The sequence below is a fragment of the Scyliorhinus canicula genome, chromosome 17 (genome assembly GCF_902713615.1).
Source record: "Scyliorhinus canicula chromosome 17, sScyCan1.1, whole genome shotgun sequence".
NCBI lineage: Eukaryota > Metazoa > Chordata > Chondrichthyes > Carcharhiniformes > Scyliorhinidae > Scyliorhinus > Scyliorhinus canicula.
In genome coordinates, this window is record NC_052162.1 from 57,558,369 (window position 1) to 57,580,977 (window position 22,609).

Here is a 22,609-nt window from a genome sequence, read left to right on the forward strand (position 1 = left end):
CCCTGCCCCCCCCTCACCCTCGCCCCCGCCCCCCTCGCCCCTGCCCCCCCCTCGCCCTCGCCCCCGCCCCCTCGCCCTCCCTCGCCTCGGCCCCGCCCCCCGCCTCAGCTCCCCCCCCGACTCGCCCCCCCCGCCCCCCCCGCCCCGCCTCACCCCGCCCCCCCCCGGCCTGGCCCCGCCTCGGCCCCCCCCCACCCCGCCCTGCCCCCCCCCCACCCCCGCCCCGCCCACCCGACCCCGGTCCTGCCCCGCCTCGCCCCCCCCTGCCTCGGCCCCGCCCTGTCCCCCCTGCCTCGGCCCCGCCCCCACCCTCGGCCCCGCCCCCCCACCTCGGCCCCGCCCCACACCCCCCCGCCTCGGCCCCGCCTCAGCCCCCCCGACACCCCCCCGGCCCCGCCCCCCCACCTCGGCCCCCCCCCCCCCGCCTCGCCCCCCCCCCCGCCTCGGCCCCCCCCGCCTCGGCCCCCCACCCCGCCTCGGCCCCGCCCCCCCTGCCTCGGCCCCCCCCCCGCCTCGCCCCCCCCCCTCCTCGCCCCCCCCCTCCCGCCTCGGCCCCCCCCGCCTCGCCCCCCCCGCCTCACCCCCCCCGCCTCGGTCCCGCCGCCCCCCCGCCTCGGCCCCCCCCCCCCGCCTCGGTCCCCCCCGCCTCGCCACCCCCCGCCTCGGCCCCCCCCGCCTCGCCACCCCCCGCCTCGCCCCCCCGCCTCACCCCCCCCCGCCTTGGCCCCCCCCCCCCCCGCCTCAGCCCCCCTCCGCCTCGGATCCCCCCCGCCTCGGCCCCGGCCCCCGCCTCGGCCCCGCCCCCCCACCTCGGCCCCGCCCCCACCTCAGCCCCGCCCCCCCGCCTCGGCCTCGCCCCCCCCCCCGCCTCAGCCCCCCCCCCCCGCCTCGGCCCCCTCCCGCCTCGGCCCCCCCCGCCGCCTCTGCCCCGCCCCCCCCAGCCCCGCCCCGATCATTTTAAAAAGTCATTAGAAATACAAATGACTGACCACTTCATTTTTCACAGATTGCCAAAGGGCCAGCCACGGGACCCCTTATATTCAGATTGCCCTCAGTATCCAAAAAGGTTAGGTGGGGTTACTGGGATAGGGTGGAGTTGTGGGCTTAAATATGGTGCTCTCCACAGTGTCCGGTACAGACTCGATGGGCTGAATGGCCTCCATCTGCACTGTAAATTCTATGATTTCTCCTGGATGTTCCCTTAATTTTATTTAAAGCCCCTTTTTGATCTGCTTCCAATTAGCATTTATGGCTGATAGAAGAAAGGGGAATCGTGAAGGAGTTGACGAAACAAAGATTTGTGATTGTGAAAGTGCAATCAAAATTGGTAACTGTAAAGTTTCCCTTGACTATTTTGCTGAGCCGTGAGTACTGGGAAATGAATAGCGCGCCTTTGGCCTTGGCACCTGCCCGAGATAGAGAGTTCAGCCGGCTCTTACATTAGAGGAAATACGGTCAGTCACAGCTCAGGAAGTAAGAGCCGAACTGCAGTAGTTTAATGAAGCAAAATGGCGCTTTTAAAGAGTTTGCTTTGTACGGGATTGCGTTGTCATGGCGTTTACCGTCAGGTAATCTTACCTCACATTTATATTCAATAAAATGTTGAGCATAGAAAAGGCCTATCCTTGCTCTGGCGCCGTAACAACACAGTCCCCACTCAGTACACCCCTATCCCGCTGCACATCCTGGGGTTGGGACCACTGGTCTATGGAAAAGGGAGGTTTTGGGCGTGTGGTCTTGGCTGTACAAATCTTGGTTTGAGGACCATTTGTGGATTCTTTTTGTTTTGTTCCCAGGTAATAAAATCAGAAAGTGCTGGAAAAACTCAGCAGACCTGGCAGCATTTGTGGAGGGAGAGACAAACACGTTTGGGATCCAATGGCTCTTCAGTTGCATTGAGAAACTGGAGTAGTTTTCCTTCAGGCAGAGATGGTAAAAGGGAGAATGAATAGATGTGTTCAATATGATGAAGGGTTTTTATAGAGTAAATAAGGAGAAATAGTTTCCAATGGCACCTTAGCCAGAGAACACAGATGTAAGTGTGCAAAATAACTGGCGCAGACTGATCTGGAACGTGCCGACTGAAAGGTTGTGGAAGCAGATTCAACAGTAACTTTCAGAAGCAAATTGAATAAACCCTTGAAATTTGCAGGGATGATCTTATTGAATGGTGGAGCTTAGTGGAGTGTTTGTACATAGTGGATAGCCCTTTCAATGAGCTGGTAGATGCACAATGTGTCAATGGCCTCCTGTGCAGGAAATTAGTTTGCATTGGACACGTTAGTTAGATTATGAAATTGTTTCTTTCAGTAGTTGAGGAAAAAGAAAAAATGCATTTTGAAGTGGGATAGGATCACGATTTGAAAAGGGTTTGTGGAAGGAGCTGTGAAGGATGGGAGGAGATTGTTTCACTTGAAAGTTGTTAGATCGAGCGTCATCGGCCAAACAGCTTCAATTTGTGCTGTCATTTCTATATTGTCAATAGCCCATGTTTGGCTTCATGCGATTGCTCAGTTAATGAGCATGAACCATTGAGATCTTGATCAAAAACCTACATTTGTACAAAGCCTTTAGTCATTTAAAGAAAGGAAGTGGAGAGCCTTGGTGGAGAATTAAGTCAGGTGATAACTATCTTGGTTGAAGAGATAGGCCTTGAGAAGTTTTAAAAATGTAAACCGAGTGGAGAGGTAGTTGGTGAGTTAGTGTAGAGTAGGTCTGTTGTAGTTGAACCAGCCACCGTCGAGGGGAAAGTGCAATATAGATAGAGGAGTATGCTTTTCAGAACTTTAGCCTTTTCCACTATTTGATGATCTGTATAGAATCCCTACAGTGCAGAAGGAGGCCATTCAGCCCATCTGGCCTGCACCGAGCCTCTGAAAGAGCACCCCACCCAAACCCACTTCCCTGCTGCTTTTTGAGTGAATTCTACACTTCTAATTCCCTTTATGTGAAGAGATGTTCCCTCACCTCTTTCCAAAATGGCCTGGCTCTTATTTGAAAGTGATATCCTTGTTTCCTAGATTCTCAATCTTTTTTGAATCAAGGTGGGTAACCTCACCTTTCCCGGCCATGAAATCCATCTGCCACAATTTTAATTTATCAGTGCCTTTTTGTAATTTATGCTTCCATCTGCAGTACTTATAATACATCAATCTTTGTCATCAGCAAGCTTGGATGCATGGCTTTCTGTGTGTTATCTATATCAGTCAGAAATATAGTCAATAGTGAGGCAACAGTACAGATCTTGGTTAGGCATTACGAGTCGCCCCTTTCAAATTCAAGTGCACACCCATTATCTGCTCTTGACACCTTATTGGATAAAAGCAAACTATTGCGGATGCTGGAATCTGAAACCAAAAGAGAAAATGCTGGAAAATCTCAGCAGGTCTGGCAGCATCTGTAGGGTGAGAAAAGAGCTAACGTTTCGAGTCTAGATGACCCTTTGTCAAAGCTCTTATTGAATCCTTTCTGAAAACCCATGTAAATGACATCCATAGGAATTCCTCTTTGTACGACCTTGGTCGTTTACAAAAAATCAGATTTGTTGGACACTATCTCCGATTAGTAAATCGATGCTGGATGTCTCTATTCAACTCCAATTTCTCTAAGTGGTCAATCTCTGAACTCAATTATAGATTCCACTAACTTTCTGAAACAGATGTTAGACTCATAGATTTTAATTCCACGGTTTCTTTCACATTCTTTAAAGTTTCCTTGATATACAATCACCTTTCTTCATGTTGACAAAAATCCCCCAACATTTGTTAGCACAGCTTTTTGTGGAAGTGTTTAACCTGATGATAGCAGCTTGATTTCCGTTATCCACAGCTGAGATTCCCTGCTTCATAGTTAAATCTAGTTCTGTACATCGCTTCATTCAACAACAGTTTGGGCACAGGAACACTGAAGGTATGCATTCCTCAAGATGCATTGTTACAAGGGAACTTTGAATAATTGAATGTAGCTAAGGTGCAGGCCATCTACTGTCCATCTCTAAGGTGAGAAATGATGTACTGAAGCACAGTTTTATCATAGTGTCTTACTTTCTTTCTAATATCCATTTATTACATAGTGTTTGATCCAGTTCAGACAGAAGAACACTACCTCACCAATCCAGATCAAAGGATTGGATCATCTAGTTCTGACAGTAAAAAGCATTGAAGATACTGTGGCATTCTATTCTCAAACCTTAGGGATGGAAGTTGTCACTTTCAAGGTAAAATCACACTTCATGTTTACTTGTTTTATTTTCACGTGTAAGCAATGGACTCTCAACAAGTCTTGATTTTTTTTTTCTAAAGTCAAATATATCCAGAAAGCATTTTCCACATTTAGGAGCTCTTCCACCAGTTCACCCTCACTGTCTTAGAAATGTTTCACATGCTAGGTCATGCTTTGCTACGATTTTGACCATGCAGCTTGGGGGATGGGGGTGGGATGTGGGGGCATAACTTAGCATAAAGGGCATGATGGGCCATGAGGTGGCACAGATGGGGCACGGGCATGTGTGGATGCTGAGGAATGGGGACTAGAGGACGTTTCTGTCTTTACATTAACTGGCACGAGGTGCCACAGCACCATGGCAGGCCTTTCAAACAGGCCGTACTAGCTTCCCTGGTGGCCGACTCCCATCTCTTTTCTGGGTAAACCAATCAGGATACCCTGATTAATCTCCCTGTGGGACCCGTGCAATATGAGCTTCCCCGCTCGTGGGTGGATGCTTAAAAAGGTATAGAGCCGGCCTCGACAGGGACCGGCATGTTGGTTGTCCCAATGGGACTTTACTCTGTATATATATTTGCTGCCATGGGCAGACTTTTCATGACCATAAATAAAACAACGTTCACCCTACCATTCAGCTTCCTGGATCTTAATACGGGGGACAGGGTAAAATACATTTTAATTCTAATTCTGGACATCCCAGCCACTCTGGAATAGTGTCATGCAGCAACATGTTGTACAGACGTTTGAAAAACACTGCTCTTTGGGAAGTTAGTGGCATTTGACGCAGGCCTGGAAGATTGGGCTGAGTGAATGAGGTACTTTTAACAGGCTAACGGCATCAGTGGAGAGAACCGAGAGAAGGTAATCCGCCTGGCTGTCTGTGGGGTCCCAACCTTTGGCAGAATTAAAAGCCTCACATACCCGGCTACACTGGATTCAAAATCTTTTGACGAATTGGTATCTAACCATTATGACCCAAAACCATCCGTGATCATGCAGTGGTGCCGATTCAATACTGCTGTGCGGACTCGGGGAGAGTCACTTATGGATTTCTTGACTTGACTCCAATGGCTGGCTGAGCATTGCGAGTTTTGTCTATCGCTTTTAGAGATGTTGAGGGACCGGCTGGGGTGCAGAATTATTAACATTGGCACACAGAGGTAAGCTGTTGGCGGAGCCTACTCTTGATTTGAAGGGAACCATTGAATTAGAGATGTGTTGCGAGAACATGGAGAAGGGATCTCAGGAACTCCAAGGTTCCATGGACTACAGTTTCCATAGTGTTGCTCGATCTCAGTACTGGAATCTTGCAGCTTCCCAGGGCAGTGCTCAACTGGCCAGGTCACTGCTGACACTCCAACTAAGATTACAACTGCGCGGAGCGCTTCCGGTGGCGGCGATGTCCGAGTGAGCCGCACATTCGGCGGGCTCTCACTCCGGCGGGGCTTAACAGCTGATTCCCCGCGATAGCGGGACCACGGGGGCGGCAAAAAGGCTGCCGGGAACAGAAGAGGAGAGCGGGCTGCAGCAGATGAAAGTGTGGGAGGCCAGCAGGTGAGGAGGAAGGAGAGAGAGAGAAACGGAGACAAGGAGGAAGCTGACCTGAAAGGTAAGATGGCGGACCCACGGACCTTCCTTCCTCCAGGACAAAGAAAAAAAGTTTGGAGTTGCTGAGGAGGGACACCTTGGACCCACTTCAGATGCCCAGGAGGTAAAATTTAAGGAGCTGGGCGAAGGAAGGTGGCAGCGAAGGTGCTGAGGAGCGGGCTGCGGCACATGGAACAGCGGGATTCCAGAAGGCAGAAGAAGAAGGAGAAAAAGGGACAGAGACAAGGACCTGAAGAAAATTACCTGGGACCTAAGATGGCGGACACACGGACCCCGGATTCAGCAATCCAGCTGGCGCTGGATAACATGCTCCAGGTAATGAAGTCCAGTTTTGAAGCGCTGAAGCGAGACAGCTTGGACTCAATCCAGAAAGCGGTGGATCAGCTGAACCAGAGGCTGGACGCCCAGGATGTTAAAGTTAAGGAGCTGGGAGAGGCAGTGGAGGAGCAGGCGGATGCGCAAACGGTTGCAGCGCTAGAAGTGGACGGCCTGAAAGAGCGGCAGAGAAGACTGCTGGACAGAGTGGAGGAGCTGGAGAATAGAGTCCGCAGGAACAATCTGAGGATGGTCGGCCTCCCGGAGGGGGCTGAGGGAGCTGATGCTGCAGTGTTTGTAGCAGACCTGCTGAAGCAGCTGATGGGGGCCGAAGCCTTTCCGCGACCGCTGGAGCTGGAGGGGGCACACAGAGTGCAGGCAAGGCAGGGGCGGCCGGGCGGACCCCCCCCCCCCCCGCCCGATGGTGATTAGGTTCCACAGGTTCGTGGACAAGGAGCGGGTGCTGCAGTGGGCAAAGAGCGCCAGGAGCAGCACGTGGAACAACAGTGTTCTCCGCATTTATCAGGACCTAAGCCAGGAGGTGGCTCGACGGCGAGCAGCCTTTAAGAATGTCAAGGAGGTGCTGTTCAAGAAGCACGTGAAGTTTGGTCTGCTGTTCCCAGCTCGGCTATGGGTCACGCACCAGGGTCAACACCACTACTTCTCCGAGCCCGAAGAAGCGATGGATTTTGTGAGGGACCTGGGGCTGGTCCCGAAAGGAGGCCCCAAGGACGCGAGTTAGGGCCCGAGGATTTCTGTTGGAAGGAACGCCGAATGTGCCTGGACTGCTGCTCAACGGTTTGCTGGGCCAAAGGGGCCAAACGGAACATTTGAGACTCTTTCCTTTGTTCATGGACATTTATGTGCTTTTTCTCTTTTTTCTGTGTTTTTTTTTCTTTTTTTTTCCTGTTTGGGCTGGTTTGTGCTTTTGGTGCAACTCGCGGAAGACACTGGAGCCGGCTTGCCCCAGTGGGTGGGGAGGAGGACGGGGAAACAAGGGGAATGGGACAGGAAGGCGCCGGAGTGTTGAGTCACCGGGCTAGCAGATTGGCTAGTCAAGGAAGTCAGATGGGGGGGGGGGGAAGTTACAGCCAGTAGATGGCAGGGGTGGGGGTATCGGGGGATGGGGTTAGGGGAGGGGGGGGGTTGTTCTGCTGACGGGAGAGGGACTTGAAATAGGCACTGGAAAGGAGGTCGAGGGTGGAGGCAGCCAAAGGGCGGGCCAGGAATGGCGCGACGCACGGGTCAGGGGCCGGCCCGAGAAAGGCTATGGCTGACCGGTGGGGTGGGGGGGGTGGGATGTGCCCCCCGACCAGGCTGATCACCTGGAACGTCAAGGGACTGAATGGGCCGGTTAAGAGGGCGCGGGTGTTCGCGCACTTGCGGGCCCTGAGGGCGGACGTAATTATGTTGCAGGAGACACATCTGAAAGTGTCAGACCAGACCAGGCTAAGGAAGGGCTGGATTAGCCAGATCTTCCACTCGGACTTGGACTCGAAGTCCAGAGGGGTGGCAATCATGATCAACAAGCGCGTGCAATTTGAGGCAGAGGGCATATCCGCAGACAGGGGGGGCAGATACCTGATGGTACGGGGCAGACTGGAGGGGAGAAGAGTGGTGCTGGTGAATATATATGCCCCGAACTGGGATGACGTGGACTTCATTAAAGAGTGCTGGGGAAGATCCCGGACTTGGATTCTCGCAGGCTAATAATGGGAGGGGACTTTAACATGGTCCTTGACCCGACTTTGAATGATCGTGTCCCAGAACGGGTAGACTCTCAGCAATGGCAAGGGAGCTGAAAGGGTTTATGGAGCAAATGGGGGCAGTGGACCCCTGGAGAGAGGGACAGCCAACAGGAAGGGGCTACTCGTTTTACTCGCACGTCCATAAAGTATATTCCAGGATAGATTTCTTTGTACTAAGCAGGGACTGTATGGGGGAGGTAAAGAACACGGAATACTCAGCAATTACCATTTCAGACCATGCCCCGCATTGGGTGGACCTGCAGTTTGGGAGAGCGAGCTATCAACGCCCGCAATGGAGGCTAGATGTGGGACTGCTGTCGGAGGAGGGGGTCTGCGAGAGGCTGCGGAAATGCATAAAAAATTACCTGCAGGTGAATGACATTGGGGAGGTCTCAGCGGCGACCGTGTGGGAGGCGCTAAAGGCAGTAGTGCGGGGGGAGCTGATTTCAATTGGGGCCCACAGAGCCAAGGCAGACCGGGCAGAGATGGATAGATTGGTCAGGGAAATGGGTCGGATAGATGAAGAGCACGCGGAGTCCCCGGGGGAGGTTTTACTCAGGGAGAGGCAGAGACTACAGGCAGAACTGGGCGCACTATCCACGAGCAGGGCCGTGGAACAGCTTAGGAAGGCGAGGGGAGTGGTGTACGAGCATGGGGAAAAGGCTAGCAGACTGTTAGCGCAGCAACTCAGGAGGAGGGAGGCGGCCAGGGAAATAGGTAGAGTGAGGGACGAGGGGGGGCGCAAAGTGGAGGATCCGGCAGAATTGAATAGGGTATTCCGGGACTTCTATCGTAAGCTGTACACTTCGGAGCCGCCGGAAGAACCGGAGGGGATGAAAAAGTTTCTGGACGGGTTAACATTCCGAACAGTTGGGGGGGGCGAGTGGAAGAGCTGGGGGCCCCGATTAGAGTAGAGGAGGTATTGGGGGGCCTAAAGGCCATGCAGTCGGGGAAGTCCCCGGGGCCGGATGGATACCCAGTAGAGTTTTATAGGAAGTTCTCTGAGCTGGTGGGCCCGGTCTTGGCGAGGGTCTTCAATGAGGCAAGGGACAGAGGGACCCTGTCGCCGACAATGTCACAAGCCACCATATCTCTGATATTGAAGCGGGGTAAAGACCCGGAGGTGTGCGGGTCCTACAGGCCAATCTCCCTGATTAATGTAGACGCCAAGCTCCTGGCAAAGGTACTGGCGGGTAGAATGGAGGACTGTGTACCGGAGGTGATTGGGGAGGATCAAACGGGGTTCGTGAAAGGTAGGCAGCTGGCGGCCAATCTGAGGAGATTGCTCAATGTGATAATGATGCCCCCGACGGGTAGAGAGGTGGAGGTAGTGGTGGCAATGGACGCCGAGAAGGCCTTTGACCGGGTGGAGTGGGACTACCTATGGGAGGTGCTCGGACGGTTTGGCTTCGGGGAGGGACTGGTGGATTGGATCAAATTATTATATCAGGCCCCGAGGGCCAGTGTCAGGACCAACAGAGAAGTGTCGGAGTACTTTAGGCTGTTCCGAGGGACCAGAGGGCTGCCCGCTCTCCCCGCTGCTGTTTGCGCTGGCCATAGAGCCGCTCCTGTACGTGTCGGACCCAGTGGCCGGGATGGGAACTATACTGGGAATGCTGAGGGAGTTCGGCCAGTTCTCAGGATACAAATTAAATACGGTCAAGAGTGAAATGTTTGTGGTCCAGGCAAGGGGCCAGGAGAACAGATTGAGAGGGCTACCATTTAGGCTAGTTGAGGAAAATTTCCGGTATTTGGGAATCCAGGTGGCACGAGACTGGGGCAGGCTGCATAAGTTAAATTTGATGTGGAGATGCCGGCGTTGGACTGGGGTGAGCACAGTAAGAAGTCTTACAACACCAGGTTAAAGTCCAACAGGTTTGTTTCAAACACGAGCTTTCGGAGCACGGCTCCTTCTTCAGGTGAATGGAAAGGCTTGTTCCAGAAATGTTTTATATAGACACAGTCAGAGATGCCCGGAATGCGAGCACCTGCAGGCAATCAAATCATCAAAGATGCAGAGAGAGAGGTAACTCCAGGTTAAAGAGGTGTGAATTGTCCCAAGCCAGTTCAGTCGGTAGGCCTCTGCAAGTCCAGGCTTGTTGGTGGGGGCCGAATGTAATGCGGCAGGACTGTTCCCTTCCAGTTGGGGAACACTTCAGCAGTCAAGGACATTCAGCCTCTGATCTCCGGGTCAGCATTCTACAAGGAGGCCTTCAGGAGACGCGACAACGCAAAATTGCTGAGCAAAAACTTATAGCTAAGTTCCGCACGCATGAATGCGGACTCAACCGGGATCTGGGATTCATGTCGCATTACATTCGGCCCCCACCAACAAGCCTGGACTTGCAGAGGCAATTCTGGGACCTCTGCTCTTCGTGGTTTTTATAAATGACTTGGATGAGGAAGTGGAAGGGTAGATAAGTAAGTTTGCTGATGACACGAAGGTTGGTGGTGTTATAGACAGTGTCGAGGGCAGATGCAGGTTACAACAGGACATTGACAGGATGCAAAGCTGGGCTGTGAAGTGGCAGATGGAGTTTATCCTTAATAAATGTGAAGTGATTAATTTTGGAAGGTCGAATTTGAATGCTGAATACAGGGTTAGAGGCAGGATTCTTGGAAGTGTGGAGGAACAGAGGGATCTTGGGGTCCACGTACATAGATCCTTCAAAGTTGCCACCCAGGTTGAAAGCATATGGGTGTTGGCTTTCACTAACAGGGGAATTGAGTTTAAGAGCCGCGAGGTTTTGCTGCAGCTTTATAAAACTCTGGTTAGACTACACTTGGAATATTGTGTCCAGTTCTCAATCGCCTCATTATAGGAAGGCTGTGGATGCTTTGGAGAGGGTGCAGAGGAGATTTACAAGTACGTTGCCTGGACTGGAGGGCATGTCTTATGAAGAAAGGTTGAGGGAGCTAGTGCTTTTCTCACTTGAGCAAAGAAGGAAGAGAGGTGACTTGATAGAGGTGTACAAGGTAATGAGAGGCATGGATAGAGTGGATAGCCAGAGACTTTTCGCCAGGGTGGAAATGGCTGTCATGAGGGGACATAATTTTAAGGTGATAGGTTCTTTACACAGAGAGTGGTGGGTGTGTGGAATGCACTGCCAACTGAGGTGGTGGAGTCAGAGTCATCAGGGACATTTAAGCGACTCTTGACCAGGCACATGGACAGCAGTAAATTGAAGGGATGTAGGTTAGGTTGATCTTAGCTTAGGATAAAAGGTCGGCACAACATCGTGGGCCGAAGGGCCTATACTGTGCTGTACTGTTCGATGTTCTATGTACTTGAGTTACTGGGTGGATAAAGATGGCTTGCACCCTGTGGAGGAAAATGTCCAGGCCATAGAAGGAGCCCAGACTCCACAAAACACCAGGGAATTGAGATAGTTTCTGGGAATTGAGAGTTTCTAGGATTTGCCAGTTCTTAGGGGAAGTTTATTCCAAAATTTGCCACTGTGCTGGCACCTCCACGTCTTGTTAAAAAAGAACCAAAAGTGGGCTTGGGTAGCTCCACAAGACGAGGCATCGCAGGATGAAAAGACAGCTGTTATCCTTCAAGCTGCTGGCCCACTATGATTGTCCTGATCGCTCGTTCTCACATGTGATCCCTCTCCATACGGCATTGGGCCAGTGTTATCCCATCAACGGGATGATAGCACAGAGCGTACCATTGCATACGCTTCCAGAACCAGGATGGTGCAGACATTCAAACGGGGCATGCGGAACCAGGTCAAAGGCTCCTTGGACATGTGACGAGCAAGGTTCCTTTTTCATTACAAAAGCAGGCCTGGACAGGGACCGGTGTATTGTTTGTCCCAAAGGGACTTTACTGTGTACAGATATTTGCTGCCATGAACAGAGCTTTCGTGACTATAAGGAAACAACTTTTCAGCCTACCTTTCGGCTTCCTGGGTTTAATAGGTAGGAAAAACGGAAATGCAGAATATATCTTAAATGGTGAGAGATTGGGAAATGTTTTTTTTTTAATAAACAATTTTATTGAGGTAGTTTTTGGCTTTGTAAACAGTTACAGACATCAACAGAAAGAAAGCAAAAAAGGCAAAAGTGTGCAAACATCCACGTACATTCAATACTTCAATCGTAACATACTGCCCAAGCCCGCTCCCCTCCCACCGGTACTACCCGCCAATTTATCCCTCCTACTCTACCCTACTTTATCTACTCTACTCTACCCCCCACCCCTGCTGACGCTCACTCTCCCGCAAAGAAGTCAATAAATGGTTACCACCTTCGGGCGAACCCCTGTACAGATCCCCTCAAGGCGAACTTAATTTTTTCCATATCCAGGAAACTCGACATGTCCGCAAGCCGCAACTCAGTCTTCGGGGGCTTTGAGTCCCTCCACGCCAATAGTATTCGTCGCCGGGCTATCAGGGAAGCAAAGGCCAAAACATCGGTCTCTTTCTACCCCTGGACTCCCGGGTCTTCCGAAATCCCCAAAATTGCCACCCCTGGACTCATCACCACCCTTGTTTTTAGCACCTGGGACATGACCCCCGCAAATCCCTCCCAGTACCCCCTCAGCTTAGGGCATGCCCAAAACATGTGAACGTGGTTCGCTGGTCCTCCTGCGCACCTAGCGCATTTGTCCTCTATCCCAAAGAATTTGCTCATCCGAGCCACCGTCATGTGGGCACATGTTGTGGTCGAATTTACCCTACTCAGGGCCTCTGCCCACAGCCCGTCCTCCATTTCCCCGCCTAGCTCCTCCTCCCATTTAAGTTTCAGTTCCTCCGTCTGGGACCTTTCCTCCCTCATGAGCACCTTATAAATATCAGAGACTCTACCCTCCCCTTCTTCCCCCCCCTAGAGACTATTCTGTCTTGGATCCCCATTGACGGGAGGCGTGGGAAGGATGGGACCTGTCTATGGACAAAGTCCCGCAACTGTAGGTATCTAAAATCATTTCCCCTTACCAGACCAAATTTCTCCTCCAAGCTCCTCAAACTCGCAAAGCTCCCTTCCAGGACAATATCGCCCACCCTTTCCATCCCCACCTGCCACCATGCTCGAAACCCCCCATCCATACTCCCAGGGGCAAACCGATGTTTGTCGCAGATTGGCGCCCAAACCGACGCCCCCATCTCCTCTACATGCCTCCTCTACTGGCCCCATATCCGCAGGCTCGCCACCACTACCAGGCTGGTGGAGTACCTGGCCGGCGGCAGTGGTAGAGGAGCCGTGACCAGGGCTGCCAGGCTGGAGCCCCTGCACGAAGCCGCCTCCACCCGCTCCCAGATAGACCCCGTACCCACCATCCACTTCCTTATCATAGCAATGTTGGCCGCCCAGTAATAATTAATCAGAGTAGGCAAAGCCAGCCCTCCCTCACTGTGGTTCCTCTCCAGCATCGCCTTCTTCACCCGCGGAGATTTTCCCGCGCAGACAAAGCTCATGATCATCCTATTAACGCTTTTGAAGAAGAACTGTGGGACAAAGATAGGGAGGCACTGAAAAGCAAACTGAAATCTAGGGAGGGTTGTCATCTTTAAAGTCTGCACCCTCCCTATCAGCGACAGTGGGAGCGCATCCCATCTCCGAAACTCTCCCTTCATTTGCTCCACCACCCTGGCCAAATTTAACTTGTGCAGCCTGCCCCAGTCTCGCGCCACCTGGATTCCCAAATACCGGAAATTTTCCTCAACCAACCTAAATGGTAGCCCTCTCAATCTGTTCTCCTGGCCCCTTGCCGGTACCACAGACATTTCACTCTGGGCCGTATTTAATTCGTATCCTGAAAACTGGCTGAACTTCCTCAATGTTCCCAGTATACTTCCCATCCCGGCCACTGGGTCCGACACGTACAGGAGCAGGTCGTCTGCATAAAGAGAGACCCTATGTTCTACCCTGCCCCTCACCATCCCCTTCTAGCCCTCTGCGGCTCTCAGCGCAATCACCAGTGGCTCTATGGCCAGCGCAAACAGCAGCGGGGAGAACGGGCAGCCCTGTCTGGTCCCTCGGTACAGCCTAAAGTACTCCGACACTTCTCTGTTAGTCCTGACGCTGGCCTTTGGGGCCTGATATAATAATTTGATCCAATTCACCAGTCCCTCCCCGAACCTAAACCGTCCGAGCACCTCCCATAGATAGTCCCACTCCACCCGGTTAAAGGCCTTCTTGGCGTCCATCGCCACCACTACCTCCACCTCCCTACCCGCCGGGGGCATCGTTATCACATTAAGTAATCTTCTCAGGTTGGCCGCCAGCTGCCTACCTTTCACGAACCCAGTTTGGTCCTCCCCAATCACCTCCGGTATGCAGTCCTCCATTCTAACCGCCAGTACCTTTGCCAGGAGCTTGGCGCCAACATTAATCAGGGAGATTGGCCTGTAGGACCCGCACGCCTCCAGGTCTTTACCTCGCTTCAATATTAGTGATATAGTGGCTTGCGACATTGTCGGCGGCAGGGTCCCTCTGTCCCTGCATCAATAGGTCTGCTACAAACGCTGCGGCATCAGCTCCCTCAGCCCCCTCCGGGAGGCCGACCATCCTCAGGTTGTTCCTGCGGGCTCTATTCTCCAGCTCCTCCACTCTGTCTAGCAGTCTTCTCTGCCGCTCCTTCAGCCCATCAACTTCTAGCGCCGCAACCGTCTGCGCATCCGCCTGCTCCTCTGCAGCAAGCAACAAGAAAGATAAATGCTTTGTTGATTTTATTACAAGAGGATTAAAGATATCAAGGGATGAAAGCAGTTCTTTTACCATTTATTTCTCTCTTGTCTTTCTTTATGTATATTTAACCCCCCCCCCCCCCATCTTATCCACCTTTCCTTACCCTTTCTCCCCTTTGCTTCCCCCTTCTCCTGCCCCCACATCTACATCTGTCACAGTTCACCCTCTGATGTTAGTTTCTCTCCTGTTTGGCCTTTCACACCTTTTTTTCTCTCTGGGGACTGCCATTAGCACTCCTTCCCCTTGGTTTCTGTGGCTATTAGCACCCCGTTTTCCTGGGTTTCTGCGGCTGTGACTCATCTTTCATTCTCACTCCATATTATTAATATTTCCTACTTTCTCTGTCTTTAGCTTTGGCAAAGGGTCATCTAGACTCAAAACGTTAGTTCTTTCCTCTCCCTCCAGATGCTGCCATACCTGCTGAGATTTTCCAGCATTTTCTCTTTCGTTAAAGATATCAAGGGATATGGGATCATATCGGAAACTGTTGTTGAGGTAGATGATCAGCTATGAACTCGTTGAATGGCGGAGTGAGTTTGAGGGGCTGAATGACCAATCCCTAATTCTTAAGAGCGGCTGGTTTAGCTCAGTGGGCTAGGCAGCTGGTTGTGAACAAGGCCAGCAGCGTGGGTTCAATTCCCGTACCAGCTGAGAATTCTGAATTTTCCCTCTGTGTACCCAAACAGGCGCCGGAGTGTGGCGACTAGGGGCTTTTCACAGTAACTTCATTGCAAGGTTAATGAACGCCTACTTGTGACAATTAAGGTTCTTTATTTACTTCTATTTCCTATGTTCCTATTGTTATTATTGCTATTGTTAAGGGTCTGTTTAGCTCACAGGGCTAATCACTGGCTTTGAAAGCAGACCAAGACAAGCCAGCAGCACGGTTCGATTCCCCGAACAGCCTCCCCGAACAGACGCCGGAATGTGGCGACTAGGGGCTTTTCACAGTAACTTCATTTGAAGCCTACTCGTGACAATAAGCGATTTTCATTTCATTTCATTTTATGACCTCAGCAGAAGTTAATTGCTGACAAACAAAATCCCAGAAGGAAATTTGGCTCACTGCGCCATACACTTTTGCTTGTACTCTGAAAATCAGAAGAAAACATAATTATCTCAGTAACACAAAATCCAGGAACACTTTTAGTATTTCAAAATTAAATGTGAAATGTTTATTAATAAGAAAAGAAAACGTAAGCAATCAACATTACAGTTACACAATTTAAAATACCCTACAAAAGTCGTTGCTTGGTTAGACCGACATTTAAACACCATCCAGGAAACACTACCTTATAGATGTTTTAACTATAGAAATCCAGTAATATTACCTCAAGGTAAAGCTGCTGTTGCTTTAATAAGGCATACCACTCAACCTCTCAAACTCACTGCCACTCTGCTATGGAAATCCAAGAGTTCAGAACAAGACTGCCTTCTGCAGCCTCAAGACTGGGATGGATGATTCAAACTGTACATCTTCCAGCCCAGAGCTATTCTGGAAAGGTCTTCTTCACACATCCAATCCCTCAGCTCTCAGAATTTCACCTGAAATATCCCTCTTACTTTGCATCTAAGATTCCATTGGCCTCAGAGCACTTCTTTAAACTTCTCCAAATATAAAACCCTTTCATGTTTTTCCAAGCCCACCACTTTTGGGCCAAATGAAATTTAATAACCTTCTCTTGTTTACTTGTGAAACCTTTGCAAGATGCAAATGTATTTGACTCCCTTTTGAAACTTAACAGCTGACAGCAATAGGTATCTCCTAATGCAAATTTCTAAACCTAGCCTATTTACATATGAAGCATTTGAGCAGGAAAATCGCCTTCCAAATGCATGCAGCTAACACTTATGGCTCTGGAGTAAAAGGTGAACCCATGCCCTGCTGATGTAGAGCTATAATTGAGCCAATGTTGTCACCTTATTCTTTTGAAAAAAAAAGAAAAAAGTTTTTTTCAAGAATGCTGATAACTATATTTTATGATAATGAAACTCTTACAACAGGGCAACCGCAAAGCGCTCTCATTTGGGAATCAGAAATTCAACCTGCATGAAGTCGGTAAGGAATTTGAGCCAAAAGCACACAAACCTACAGCAGGATCCATAGATCTGTGTTTGGTTACAGAAACGCCGATCCGTAAAGTGATGGAACATCTTAAGGTTAGTCAAACAGTATTTTATATGCGTGCAAAGTAAACTTAGAGGTTTTGAGATCTGAGAGCCTCATTACTCCAAATGCTTGGGAAATTCTCTAAAATGTTAAAGGACTGCAAGCACAGAGAAGGTTTTTGGAGCAAAGTTCCCTTGACCATAAAATCCATATATCAACTCAAGAGTTTGAGTTCTTGAATGCGCTGTTTGAATAGACACTCTATAGATTTTAAAGGTTTAAACAATACAACAGAAGTTTTATTTTTACATTGAAGTCGTTTTTCATGTATGATCTGTACGAGTTCATCACATTAGTTAGTGAGGTTTTCAATAAATTATCAGTTGGAAAACAAAAGTCAGAAATAAAGTTATAACCCCAACCTATTTGAAGCATTGAGCTGCTCTCATTTAGTGTTGGAAAACCTAATGGGAGTAGGAATCACAGAGTAACGAGTTCCCAATTTTACTGTCACTGAGGACGAGTTTCAAGATCTCTTCTTATAAATGGCATATAGAAATGAAATAATTCAAAAACTCAATATAAGCAGGAATCCTACTTTAAAAAAAATTAATTTAGAGTACCCAATTTATTTTTTCCAATTAAGGGGCAATTTAGCGTGGCCAATCCACCTAGCCAGCACATCTTTGGGTTGTGGGGGCAAAACCCATGCAAACATGGGGAGAAAGTGCACGGATAGTGACCCAAAGCCGGGTTCGAACCTGGGACCTCTGCGCCGTGAAGCATCAGAGCTAACCATTGCAACACTGTGCCCAGGAATCCTACCTAATGTTATTCCTGATATCATGAAACTTTGCTGTGGAAAACATGATTTACGTTTATGATGCTTTAAAAAATAATAATAATCTTTATTATTGTCACAAGTAGGCTTACATTAACACTGCAACAAAGTTACTGTGAAAATCCCCCAGTCGCCACACTCCGGCGCCTGTTTGGGTACACAGAGGGAGAATTCATAATGTCCAAATTCCCTAACAAGCACGTCTTTCGGGACTGTGGGAGGAACCGGAGCACCCAGAGGAAACCCACGCAGATACGAGGAAAATGTGCAGTCTCTGCACATTCAGTGACCCGAGCGGGAATCGAACCCAGGACCCTGGTGCTGTGAAGCAACAGTGCTAACCACTGTGCTATCGTGCTTATGATATATGCAGATGAAACTTTTCAGTAGTTACAGTTGTACAAGATTCTGCCTTGTTTCCACCATTCTCACTTCTACTAATCATTGGCAATACGGTGACACAGTGGCTAGCCCTGCTGCCACACAGCGCTAGGGACCCAGGTTCAATAACGACCTCGGGTGACTGCCTGTGCAGAGTTTGCACATTCTCCGCGTAACTGCATGGGTTCCCTCCGGATGCTCCGATTTCCTCCAACAGTCCAAAGATGTGCAGACTAGGTGTATTGGCCATGCTAAATTGTCCCTAAATGTCCCAAGATTGGGTGGAGTTACAGGTGGGGGATTGGGCCGAAGTAGGGTGTTCTTTCGAAGGGTTGGTGCAGTCTCAGTGGGCCGAATGGCCTCCTTCTGCACAGTAGGGATTCTATGTATCAAATTGAATATGTGTTTTTCGGAAGTGAGATGTGAATTTGCTTAATGAGCAACTGCGATAATGAAGATTGGCCATGTTAGTCATTGTTTTATCACGGTTTCTTGTAGATGAAAATGCTTTCCACTGATTCTTGATATTTTGTGTACAGGTATGTGGAGTTGGCATTGAAGAAGGTCCGATTGAGCGAACTGGTGCAGTGGGTCCTATCACTTCAGTCTATTTCCGAGATCCGGACAATAATCTGATCGAAGTCTCCAATTACAGTTCTGACCAATAGTAAAGTCAACAGTAAGGGCTGGATTCTCCGCATCCCGACGCCAAAATCGTGTTCAGCGACGGGGTGGAGTATCCATTTTCACGCACAAAATCGCGACCGGTGCCGATTTCGCTATTCTCCGGCCACCGAAAATCCATGCGCCGAGTATCCACTGACTCAAGCCATTGCCTGAGGCCCGCTCCGCTATTCTCCACCCTCGGCTGGCCGAATTCCCGACGGCGTGAATGGTCCTGCCATTTGGGAACCTCGGGTGGCGGCTGCAGACTCAATCCGAGGGAGGGCTGATTGGAGGGCAAGCGGGGCTTCATTCGGGACTGGGGGCTATGTGTGTGGGCGGTCAGGGGTGGGCGAGCAGCCGATGTGGGGCGTTATTTCGCCGGTCCAGGTCCGCAGGCTGAGTCTGCCATGGAGCAGAGCAAGGCTGCTGGAGGCCGCCGCTGTGCGCATGCGCAGCCTCTGACCAGAAGTGCGAGGGCCGTATTGGCAGCTAGAGCCTCGAGCTCTACGACAGCTGCCTGATAGCCCCCTGCAAGACACTGAATGTGTGGCCTTTTGACACCAATTTTCCTGGCCTAAAAGACCACAATTTTCTCGACGGCGTGAGGACATAGTCCCATAAACAGAGAATCCAGCCCATCATCTATATGAATGAAAAATATATGGATGAGCTAATCTAGCTGTTTTTGTACATTTAATGAATGTCTACCATACTAATGTCACAAACAATTTTCAGAAGTTACCTTTAATTGTCCTTGATTAAAGTTACTTGTATGTGTAAGTGTGGGTTTTGTTTTACTCTTGGAGTGAGTCAATCAATTTGAAATTACCCAGCAAGCAAACCTTTTGTATTTTTTTTAAAAAGAGAAGTTTAGTTTAGTTTTTACACCTTTTCCGTGTAAGTTACTGAAGTAAACAATCGCTGGAATTCTCCGACCGTTGGGATTATCTTTTCCCGCTGGAAGCACACCGAGCGTTGTGGGCTGGCCTCAGTGGGAACTCCCGTTGATAAGCGGTGGGAATATAGAATCCCGCTGCCAGCAAGCGGCACACCGCCAAGAGAAACGCGATTGGGGGACCGGAGATCCCACCCTATAGCTCACTTTCTCTCTCTTTCTCTCACATACATATAAACCTAGGTATAGATCAGTGGTTCTCAACCTTTTTTAACCCATGGACCCCTTTTCCTCTTAATTTTTTTGTGGACCCCCATAGTGAGTAATTAAGAAAAAAATGCAGATTTATTCAATGAGATCCCTGTGGTTGATGCTGCTCAGCGAGTTTTTTTATATTCGGCTCCATCGAGGTCAATGATAGTCGAAGATCACCCTTTTTCACAATGTCGAGTCTATTACGAGCTTTTGATAATAAGTGAAAAACACGACTAAATCCTGATTCAACAAGGTAAGATTATGGAAAAGCTATAACATAGAGCTGTGCTTTATCCCAGAGTAGTGGGTACTTTTTAGCAGTGTCATTTGGTTTCCATATATTATGCTTCCCATCTTTGAATTTTGCGTGCAATATTTCATCACTTTGTAATTCAATGAGGGTCTCCTGTAAATAACTGTTATTCATAACTTGAGTTAGGATGAAAAATCTGAAAGAAAAATAGTTTGAATCGAACTATGAACTTTATTAAACATATGAAAACTGCGTTCCAGGCAAAGCAAGGCATATTCTCTTTACCCATAAGTTTATGAATCCCAAGGGAGATTAGTGGGACAATTAGGGCCACAGCAAATGCACCTTTTTGGTTCTGAGCCCCTTCAGCCCTCAAGGTAAATTAGATAGATTATAATCTCTCTTTGACCTTTGCCAGTGCGAGAGAGAGAGAGAGAGAGAGAAAGGTGAATATTCATCATGAAAACAAACATCTAAGGTCGCTGCCTGCTACCTGAGAAAAGATGGGTGATTTTCACCTCCGTTTGTTCTAGGTAACTTTAAATTTACGACACTGTCAAATGTAAAGTTTTTTTCTTCTACTTGATTGCTATAAAAAATTCATAGCTACATGAATATTTCTACGTTTAGTATTTTAATATGGCGTAGATTACTGTAAAAATTTTATTCTCAGTAATAACAATTGTTCTGAAGTAGAATTGCTCTATGGACCACTAAAATATCACCGTGGACCCCCAATTCGGTATTTTTTTTGTGTGGACCCCCAGTAATGTTACATGGACCCCCAGGGTCCATGTGGACCCCGGTTGAGAACCACTAATAGATGAAGGTAACAATAAAATGGAATTGATCTCGATCTCTGTTTGGATATAGACCTATATTTCATAGTCACATTGTTACGTTGTCTGAAGTGAAGCCTTTGAAATTGCAGAGATGTCTCCACTCTTGTGATGGCTCCTATAGTTGATCTGCAGGAGGTTGGTTTTTTTCATGTAAGCTTGAAGGTGGAACCATGATAGACGGAGAGAGGAGGATCCTTATTTTTTTAAGGAGCTGCATCGTGACCCTTTCTTAGTCTTGATTACAATAATTAGATAGCTGTGCTTGTTGATCCCTCTCTCTCTGTGTGAAGTTCTGTTGTGGAGTTCTGTCTGCTTGTAGCAGTTTACTATATTTTTAACAGGCAGCAAAAATGTCCGCTGTACCATGTGACCTTGTAACATATTTTTCAAACTTTATTTCCTGGGACCCACTTTTGGCAACTGGCCGTACTTCGCAATCTACGCCAGCCGACCTTCGTGACACCCACCACGTTCGCTTGCCTTTCATGCAAAATGAAAGCTGCTTGGTCCTCAAAATCCCACTTGAACCAAGCTTTTAGGAGGAGAGGGCAATGTGCATATCAGGTGCAGACTTCAGCGAGTTCCTTTGTGATGTCTTCACCTTTATGAAAACGGAAAATCCAACCTCGCACATATTCGGTTGTTGTGAAGTGCAATAGCAACAAAATGCGTGTTTTACTCAGCACTGAGGATGATATGGAAATTGGTGGGGGAGTAAATAGTGAGGAGGATAGCCTTTGATTGCAGGAGGATGTAGACGGGCTGGTCAGATGGGCTGATCAGTGGCAAATGGAATACAATCTGGATAAGTGGGTGATACACATGGGGCAGGACAAACAAGGCAAGGGAATACATGATGGAAGGCAGGACCCTGGCAAGCACCAAGGATCAGAGGAACCTTGGTGTGATTGTACATCAGCCCCTTAAGATAGCAAAGCAGGTAGATACACCTCCCCCCCCCCCCCCCCCCCCCCCCCCGTTCGTGTCTGCTTTATGTGAGCCTGGTGGTTCCTATACAACCCCCCCCCGCCTCCCCCTCCCTTTCTATCCGTTATTGGCTTCAAACATGTCTAGAAACAGTCTGATTAATTGCCCCCATGTTTTGTGGAAGCCATCATCCGACCCTCGGATGGTGTACTGATCCTCTCCAGATGGAGATATTCTGACAGCTATGCCAGCCAGTCCACAGCTGTGGGTGCTACTGCTGATCGCCAGCCAAGCAGGATTCTCCAGTGTGCGATTAAGGAAGCAAATGCAAGGGCGTCTTCGCCATGTGAAGTTCTGCCTGGTCCGATCCCCCAAAGACTGCCACTCATGGGCACGGATCCACCCTCACCCCCACAACCTTGGACATCGCCTCAAAGAACCCAGCAAGTCTAGAGCATGCCCAGAATATGTGGGTGTGGTTGGCCAGGCCTCCTTGGCACCATTCACATTTGTCATCCACCTCCGGGAAGAACCTGCTCGTTCGGGTTCTGGTTAGGTGTGCTCTGTGCACCAATTTAAACTGCATGAGGCTTAGCCTTGCACAGGAGGAGGCGGAGTTGGCCCTGCTTAGTGCTTCGCTCCAGAGTCCCCACCCTACTTCCATCCCTAGTTCATCCTCCCACTTCTCTCTTGCTCCATCCAAGGTGCACCCCCTGCAGTTTTGACCTGCCTTCCCTAGTGTCGATACCATCTCCTTGGTCATAAGGCATTGGGACTCCTCCACATGGCCTTTCAATCCGAGGAATCTTCCAGATATTCCCGACTTTGTTTTTGCAGCTCCTACCATGGGC

General features: G+C 49.6%; 1 protein-coding gene across 1 annotated transcript; it reads left to right on the forward strand.

Annotated features, from left to right (window-relative positions):
- The first annotated feature begins 1,426 nt into the window (after positions 1-1,426).
- On the forward strand, positions 1,427-19,366 carry glod5 (glyoxalase domain containing 5). The gene is made up of 4 exons (XM_038776014.1): positions 1,427-1,568; positions 4,073-4,216; positions 16,593-16,748; positions 18,460-19,366. The coding sequence occupies exons 1-4, from the start codon at positions 1,509-1,511 to the stop codon at positions 18,586-18,588; spliced, it is 489 nt and encodes a 162-aa protein (XP_038631942.1). The 5' UTR covers positions 1,427-1,508; the 3' UTR covers positions 18,589-19,366.
- The last annotated feature ends 3,243 nt before the right edge of the window (positions 19,367-22,609 follow it).

Bases quoted from the DNA above. Each gene is read 5' to 3' on its own strand.
- glod5 (XM_038776014.1), top strand. From the start codon at position 1,509: ATGGCGCTTTTAAAGAGTTTGCTTTGTACGGGATTGCGTTGTCATGGC. The intron at 1,569-4,072 runs GTAATCTTACCT...TTTATTACATAG, and splicing joins GTCATGGCGTTTACCGTCAG to TGTTTGATCCAGTTCAGACA. The intron at 16,749-18,459 runs GTTAGTCAAACA...TTTTGTGTACAG, and splicing joins AAGTGATGGAACATCTTAAG to GTATGTGGAGTTGGCATTGA.